Source organism: Epinephelus moara, chromosome 14, assembly GCF_006386435.1.
Source record: "Epinephelus moara isolate mb chromosome 14, YSFRI_EMoa_1.0, whole genome shotgun sequence".
Lineage (NCBI taxonomy): Eukaryota > Metazoa > Chordata > Actinopteri > Perciformes > Serranidae > Epinephelus > Epinephelus moara.
Genome location: NC_065519.1, coordinates 41031954 through 41041022, shown reverse-complemented (window position 1 = coordinate 41041022; position 9069 = coordinate 41031954). Strand labels below are relative to the sequence as shown.

Here is a 9069-nt window from a genome sequence, read left to right as displayed (position 1 = left end):
ATATATATATGTGTGTATATATATACATATATATGTGTATATATATATATATATATATATATATACATACACGCACACACACTAGATAGATAGATAGATAGATAGATAGATAGATAGATACAGTAGAAGCACTTAAATCACACATCCGATCTTGATGAATGAATTATTCAAATTGAAAATCTTTACTGATGTACATTGTATAATTTGTTGAGAATAAAATGACGCAACAATGTTGGTGGGAACCAAAATCAACAACCCTCTGAGGGCTGGATTCAATATCACACCAAAAATTAAAGTAAAAAATTGAAATGACAGGCTGATCCAACTTGGGTGTCACGGCAACTTATAATATGACTCAATCGTGTGTATGGCCCCCATGTGCCTGTATGACCTCCTGACAGCGTCTGGGCATGCTCCTGATGAGTCAGCGGATGGAGTCCTGGGGGATCTCCTCTCAGACCTGGATCAGGGCATCAGTTAGCTCCTGGACAGTCTGTGGTGGTACTTGGTGGTGTTGGATGCACTGATACATAACGTCCCATAAGTGCCAAATTGGATTTAGGTCAGAGGGGAGCAAGAGGGCCAGTCAATGGCATCAATGCCGTCATCATCCAGGAACTACCTAATCACTCTGGCCACATGAGGCCAGGCATTCTCCAGCACCGGGAGGAACCCAGGGCCCACTGCACCAGCGTAAGGTCTGACAATCACTCTGAGGATTTCATCCTGGTACCTAACAGCATCCAGGGTACTGTTGGCTATGGCATGGAGGTCTGTGCAACCCTCCAAGGATATGCCCCAGACCATCACTGACCCACAGCCAAACAGGTCATACGCTGGATGATATTACAGGCAGCATAACATTCACCACAGCATCTTCAGACTCTTTCACGCCTGTCACATGTGCTCAGTGTGAACCTGCTCTCATCTGTGAAGAGAACGGGGCTCCAGTGGCAGACCTGCCAATTCTGGTGTTGTGATTTGAATGCCAATTGAGCTGCACGGTGCTGGGCTGTGAGCACTGGTCCCACTAGAGACCTCATATATGTTGCCTGTTTTAAACAAACTGCTGCAGTTCACTATTTGGGTTAACTGTTCTGTACTGTTATTGTTATGCATTGAATATAATGTGAAAAATCCATGGAATATGTCACTTACTCACTTATTCATCAGTTTACTCAAAAACAGAAAAATGAAGAGAAAGGAAGGAAGGAAAGGTTGGGAACCACTGACCCACAGTAACAACCTTAACTTTTGCCATATTCATTCAAAATGGGGTCTGATAATATTTGTAATTTATTCATGTTGCTCCATGTAGGAGCAATTAAACAGACTGTCCCGGGAGAGAGGTTGGTATTTAGGACTTATCCCACTGGAATAAACAATTGTATACCAATAAACTACTCAGCTAAAGAGCGCTGTAATGTTAAGAATAAACAGTGTGATGAAAAACAGGAGACAACTTTTATAATTTGTTCTCAATGTGTTTAGCTGCCACAAAGCTCTCAGGGGTTAAACTGAGTTGCAGACCATGTTCCTATGTGAATCTGCTTATAACATAAGTTTGCCATATGATTAATGTTTTTTTTTTTCCACTGTCAGGTTTCATTTTCACATCATCCACATACTGTTGCTGCTGTATGAAAATTGCCAATCTTGATAGACCTTGATGGACCTTTGTCAAACAAGTCTATGAATATGAATACCTGGGCGTCTAGGACTGGCAACTTGGAGGTTGATGCTTTAAGATTAACCGTTCAGCTTGACTTCATTATTTAACTTTCATTTTAAAACCCTTGAATATGTGGCATATTATGATGCTAAAAATCTTTAAAAATGAGCGCATGACATCATCCAGCAACATCTGCAGCCTCAGGTGTGTAGTAGTCTCGTCCGCTTATATTGGTCAGTCTTCATCATGCCTATTTTTCAGAATGAGTAGCTTGTAAAACATGTTAATTGTTTGAGATCTGTATTATAACCTAGCCACCTTATTTCTTTTGTTCATGTGAATTCATTGGGATACACGCATTTCTCTTTATTTACCCTTTTCAAATAATAAATGTGTATATCAAAGACCAGTGTGTGAAATTAGTGAAAGAAAGCCGCTTATCTGATTGTCACAGCACATGGTCTGTGTAGAGGATAGTACACTCCCTGCATGCAGGCCTAATTTTTGTCATGTGAAGCTCTTTATGGCCACTAGAGCTCAATTGTGGTAATATGAATGACTTGCACTAAGTGATGCTCTTCTTGTCTCTGCCTCTGTTTTCAGAACTCAGGTATTGAGAAGGCCTTCCTGTTTGATGTGGTCAGTAAGATTTACATAGCCACAGACAGCAGTCCAGTGGATATGCAGACATATGAACTGTGTTGTGACATGATCGATGTGGTCATTGACATCTCCTGCATCTATGGGTAAGCCAATAGACACTCTCAACAAATCATAACAAGAGATGTTGTTTGTTGTCTTCAGTATCAATGCTGGTCTTTTTTTTTTTGTTTTTACATGAATATAAAGACAAAGACATTCTGTCAGGAACAATGTGGGGATGATGTTTAACTGTTTAACGGTTAACTGTCTGGAATATATTTGACCGGTTTCGCGTGTCGGCCTATTTTCTGCTGCTCTTCAGATTACTGCACTGTGCACCATCCGGCCAGCTGCATTAATATGCAGAACTGCCCACCCTCTGGTCTCTACTGGCTGGCCAACATTAGCCTCTGCCACCCTGCACTGTGCACCAGCCAGGTCAGGAGGAGGTTAGCTAGCGGTGCAGACTGTTTCAGTTGTTTCAGAGTATTTTTCTCATGATTTGCAGTCCAAAAGCAGAGCTAAAAGTAGAGTGAAAATTGGACTTACACTACAGATGGGTGTACAGGTGAACAACAGCATGACTCCAAATAAAGGATAATGTTGCTTCATAACTACTGGATGTTTAAATAAGCAACTACTTACTAACCAGTCTGCCACATCAACTTTCACTTAGTGAAATGGAAGATACATTTTAAAGTTTTTATCCTGTGTTAATTGTTCTTCTGTGTCTTATTATATGGGGTACGTACACCAATGCCTGTTTGCACACCGTATCACACCATTTCATGGAATCGTCATTCAACATGAAAAATGTAGCAAAACGGTGCACATGGTTTTTAGATTGAAGTGGCCTCAAGTGAGGCAAGTGTGTATGGAGCCAGTGGTCCATAGGATGTAGCTACCCTGTTATCCCTGTTGCCTCGAGTTCATCATTTCTGCCAACACCATCTTGGCTTTTTGGAGCCAGAATTGACCGCATTCGGATGAAAAGTTGAAGCTGTGAAGGAGTGAGGGGTGGATCTAACTCATAGACTATAGTGATGCCTCGCGGACAACCTGTCATTTAAATAGAGCCCTTACTGTAAATATGCATAACTTAGGCCTTAATAAAAAGCAAACAGGTAGCTAAGTAATATAAAAATCCACCCCCTGTACAGTTGTCATGAATGTTGAAAGCCATGGCGACCAAAACCGTTTTGTTTCTGCTGTAAATTTGGGTATTTTAACATGGGGGTCTATGGGGATTGGAAAGGGTTGCTTCTAGAGCCAGACTTAACTGGAGCTTTTGGTTCTTGGAGGTAGCTGCTTGGAAGTGCAGCAGACTCCGCTGTAACTCAGTGTCATGCCAAACTCTAAAACTGTCTTGTTTATAGCATTTTGATTTAATGTGAAGGATTTGATTGAAAGCCCTCTTGTAACTCTGTATCCCTTTCATAATCTGTTTCAGAAATTTAGATTTTGATTATTGCAGCAGTATTATAAAAAAAAAGACACTGCAAAAGGTCCTGCTCAGTAGGAATGGGCAATGTGAGTAAAATTCTTTACACAAAATATGTTATTTATTATTCACATATTAGGCATAGGCATATTTTCAAGGTGGCAGTCACTCATAAGGGCCCATTCTCCACCCAACACATTGTTGGAGGGCCCACTCTGTCTACAGGCCCCCCATCTCACGGGCCCCAGTGCAACCGCACTGCCTGCACTGTCTATACTTACGCCCCTGGTGCACACACTCCTACAGAGTCTACTTGTTAGTCTTGTGGGTTGAAATCTTATTGAGCAGTGTGTTTTTTAACCTCGTCTTGATGGTTTATATCTTTGATCCTGGGAATTCTTCCTACATTTCTGTGTGTATCCTGTTTGCACTCTTTGAAATAGCTGCATGTAGATCTAAGAGGTTTTTTATTTGTGGGGGAATTCAACAGGGGTCGAGGCGTGGCCTTGGTTCAGTTTACTGTGATCCCAGGGGACAGACGAATGTATACAAGACACTGCTGCACAGGAATTTTCTTTTTGGATGTTTTATAAACTTTTTCGCGGAAGTGTGTTTGCACTGTTATGCTTTAATTTTCTGGGCACTCTCATCTCCTTAAGGCCAAGCAATAGAAAACTTTTTTGTGGAACCATAGAGAGCCTAGGGAGGGGACTACACTGTACAGTTTATATTGTTTTTTGATGAACTATTCCTTTACCATTATGTGCCAACATGAATCTCTAGTTATGTATACAGAGCAAAAAGAAAAATGAGTGTGGTTCTTGAGGCAGGGCTTGACCTCATGTTTGTAATGAAACAATTTTCAGATGCTGTAACTTTTGTTTAACGGAGCTTCAGTAATGTAACCTTGTCCAAAGTGAGCTTAACTACTGAGCTTTGTCTGGCTCAGCAGAAGAGGCAACAACACTGAAAGTGGTGCCTTTAAAAGAAGCCCTGTTCTCAGAACTGTCATCTTTCTCAACCCACTGCAGCTTGCAGGCCTGCCTTTAAAACAAACTAAACACAGAGCAGTTGAAATTCCATTTCTCTCTAAAACCAAAGACACAATCGGCAAAGAAAACCACCACACTTTGAGATGAGTCACAGTAGCAGATTGCAAGAAAAAGGCACATGAATCAGACCTCTTGTCATCACTATTGCATGCATTAACAATTACTATTAGGGGTGTTAATTAATTAACTGTTTACCGGTTAATTGACCAATTAATACTGTTGAATCAGTTGAACAATTAGAAATGTATATATGATACACTAATACTACAGGGGAGATGATGAGCCAGCAGAGCCTGCCGCCAGCTAGAGTCGTACGCCGCTGCCAGGGCAATGCCATAGTGTTACTCCTAGGGGACGACTACAGCACCCCTTAACGACCTAATGACCCAGAGGCACAGGTTGACACGTACTTGAAAGGCAGTTCCCCCTGTCACTAATCTTCTTCACCGGTTGAAAGGATCATGAAACTTTTTGTTGCTGCTGTTACACAGAATGGTCAGTTCAACGTCTGCCAGGTTAGCATGAGCCAACACAGCTGCAGCGGCTAACATCGAAACTGAGCTATTAAGCAGTCCCGACAAACTCACATGAATGTCGTCTCAGTCATTAAACCCGTAACTTTAGCTGTGTGATGCTAACAGTAAGCCCTGTTTCTGTGTGTGGGGCAGGTGGACTCTCAACTTTCAACATATTTATATTTGGTCAAAGATGTTCCACGTCGACATATGACATGCAAGGTACCTTGGGTGTGTTTGTAATTGATGTTGTGGGACGTTGGGTCAACTTCAGCCTGTTACATGCATTGTCTGTTTGTCTGTCAAAATTAACTTACGTTTGCACAGGAAATGTACCATTTGCATGCAGTCTCTTTCAAAATAAATGCATTATGTTGGTACAACACCACAAATTGACTTGACAACAAACACTTGGTTAGGTTTGGCCAATGCACACATGTGGTTGGGTCTAGAAAAAAGAACAGGGTTTGGCTTTACAATCATACGGGAAGTGAAGTCAATTGTTGCTGGACCCATCCACCACCCCTCCTGCCAGCCCAGCTCAGACTCTGCGGCCCCTTACTTTGCATTTTTGTCATTTCCCCCGACACTGCCAGGCACCAATTGCATTTTTGTCATTTCCCCCGACACTGCCAGGCACCAATACACAATAATTGCAAGCGTATCATGCTGACATGAAAGGACGGCTTTTTTTGTCTGTGTCTGACACTGGAAGTCACTGCAGGGATCCGATGATTTCGGAGTGAAACTGTGTTGAAATACACCACCTGCAGCAAACACACACACACACACACACACACACACACACACACACACACACACACACACACACTTGTCAGTAAATGGTTAATAATTGGTTGGTATGGGTCGGCCATCGGTCACAAAAAATAAATATAAAAATGAGTTAGCATCTTTAATTACTATACATCTAAGCCCCTTTAGTTGGAACTGTTTATACTGCATCCCCCTGTCAGTGGCTATTTAGTTTTGTTTGAGCTGAATTTAGTGTCAGCACTTAGTTGTCAGTAAGAAAATATCACCTGTCAGGATTCTTGCTAAATGGCCTTGTGCAATTAAGTAGATCTGTAATTCATTCTCAATTTAACAACATTGACAAGATTCACGTCAGAACCAGTGTGAGACAGAGGTTTCAGAGAAAAGTGTGAACTTTTATTACTGAATAATGGATGTGAACTGTTGGAGGACTGTTGAAGGTCTCTTAACTTGATAAACTTTGACGTCTGTCTGATATACTGACCTTTCTTTACGTTAACAGCCAGGAGCTTCTACAGAAGCCAGATATCATTGGCTTAAAGCCTTTGGGAGAGAAGTACTATAACAACTTTACTGTCATTTATCACAGGAGCTACAGATATAATAGGCCCGACCTTCTAAGTTAAAACTTCATTATTCTTCACAGTCAAACTGCAACAGCAACATAATGTCTTGATTAAAAAAAAAAAATAATCAGAAATACAGAAAAATATGAACACCTACAATCAGAGTGATATGAACACTACAATTGATAAATGGAAACAAAGAAAAGCTTGCATTTTCAAACAGCCAACATGACAGGAACTAGCAAAGAATGCTGGAGAATTTTCTAAGCTCATATAGGAGCATGTAATCCATCACTTTATCTCAAACTGTACAAATGAGTGAACTTGGTGAGATGTATGTGGATAAATTATAGCCTTGCAGGCAGGAAGTAGGGTATGACACAAAAAATGAAATGTTCAGCATAAAGTAAGTTACAAAATATCAATCAATATCAGTGTGTTTATACTATATTGTATGTTAACAAAATAGTAAAAAAAATGTGGATAAAGTGAAAAGTCAAAATTTGTACACAGATCTGCTCACATTAAGATTTTTGCAACGTGCTGAGGTGGGCGGATAGTGAAATTATTAAGGCCCTGACACACCAAGCCGCAGTTGGCAGTTGGTCAATGTTTGGTTGTTGGTAAGCATCTGTGGCCCCAGTCTTTAAGGTGTGTCCAGCATCGTTGGCATTCGATGGCCTTTGTCAGCTTTCTTTCAGCCGATTCAGTAGGAATTGAATTGAATTGAATTGAATTGAATTGAATTGAATTGAATTGAATTGAATTGAATTGGCATCCGAGACAGTGGAGCCCATTGGTGAATCATTCTGATTGTCAGTTCAGCTCAACATACGAGAAGAAAAATGGAAGTGAGGAAAGTAAGCCATGAAGGGGTTTACTTGGTCTGCAAAACTGTCTAGATGGGTGGTGTGTGTGATTGTCAACACCATCAAAAATACAGACGCTCCTCTTCCTATTAAATGCATTGTATGTACTGCACAGCACGTGCCACCAGAGGTCAGTCTCCAGTCTTTACTGGTGGAAAAGGCAGCTGGTGGTGGTGGAGATAACCTCTCTGAACTCTTAACTGGCCAGCAACAGCAAAGAGACTGCGGGGTAAACAGCATATGATTACATCTTACCTGGTGAATCAAGGGACTAATTAAGAAAACTTACCAAGACGTTTTTTGTGAGTTTTGTTTCTGTCGAGTTTGAATGAAGTGAGTTTTACCATGAGTTAACAAGGCAATGAAGCCAGTCATAGTTGTAAAATATACCTTTGCTGACATTTCGTTAGTTTCTATTGGGTGTTTATTATACTGTAAAAGCTAAAAGAGCTTGTGGAAAGTAGTACACTGGCTGGTTGTGGGAAGGGGGGTACTAATGCCATCTGGTGAAAATTCAAAACAGTATGAAGGTTTTGAAAATGTAATGGCCCCCAAGCTATTGGTATGTGTAAAGTGGCGTCCTGGCAATTTTCCACAAGGACCCAAGGTTTTCCAGAACATTGCATTGTATTGTAACAAGATGATCAATGCCATTCAGTTCACCTGTCATTGGTTTTAATGCTGTGGCTGTATATGTAATATCTATTCCATTTTCTACTATAGAAAGAGGTGAAGGTGAAGGTGAAGAGGTACTAACTGTTTTTTGATAAAATCCTCACATACAGGTAATGTCTGTAAAGAATAGCCAAAGCTTGCACAAATGTATGTGCACTGATGTCTCTGCTGATATACTTTAACCAGTGGTAATGACTATAGAAGTAATTAAGATCTGAACGCATCAGAGCCTTGAGATGTGGCAGTAGCTGTTGGAGTGTCTGAAGTCATTGTCCTTGTCTAGGTGAAGTATGCATGGTAGTTCTGTGTCTCAGGAACAGAGTGAATTGGCATACTGGATATAATAGTAGTACACAGCTGAACGTGAAGTAAAGCCCAAGGCACACTCTCTGTACTTCTGATCCCCCCACAGATCCTCTCTGATCTGCTCAAAATTCTCACTTCAATTATCACTCCAGCTGGGAGTATAATTAGGTCCTAATCTAGATCTGTGAACAGCTTTCATCAAGGTGTAAAGTCAAAGCACATTCTGCTGTGTGTCATACCTGTACGGTAAGGGTCAAATGACTCCCCCCAGCACATATCAGATGTGCCATGGTGCAACACACAAACAGGGCTACACAAGCAAATAGAGTGCATTGGAAGGGTTGCCATGGAGTCTTTTGTGTGTATCTTCACACGATCCTCACCAGGAAGAGACAATCTCTGTCGCTGTGGCCGACCAGGAAATGTTTAATGAATATATCTTTATAAAGCCAGGGCTATAGGTCATAGAATTCCAAATATTTTCTACGCCTCAATAATAAACTTCTCTTTGTCCATTACAACATTGTGATCACAGAGGAAAATGTGCCATCGTGAGC

General features: G+C 41.0%; 1 protein-coding gene across 1 annotated transcript in view; it reads left to right on the top strand.

Moving 5' to 3' along the window:
* The window catches only part of LOC126400471 (ras-related GTP-binding protein D-like), a 31774-nt gene extending 26238 nt beyond the window's left edge, over positions 1 to 5536 (top strand). Inside the window, exons 5-6 of the mRNA XM_050061190.1 lie at positions 2276 to 2418; positions 5476 to 5536. Coding sequence (XP_049917147.1) covers positions 2276 to 2418; positions 5476 to 5536 — 204 coding nt within the window. The remainder of the gene's footprint in view (positions 1 to 2275; positions 2419 to 5475) is intronic.
* The last annotated feature ends 3533 nt before the right edge of the window (positions 5537 to 9069 follow it).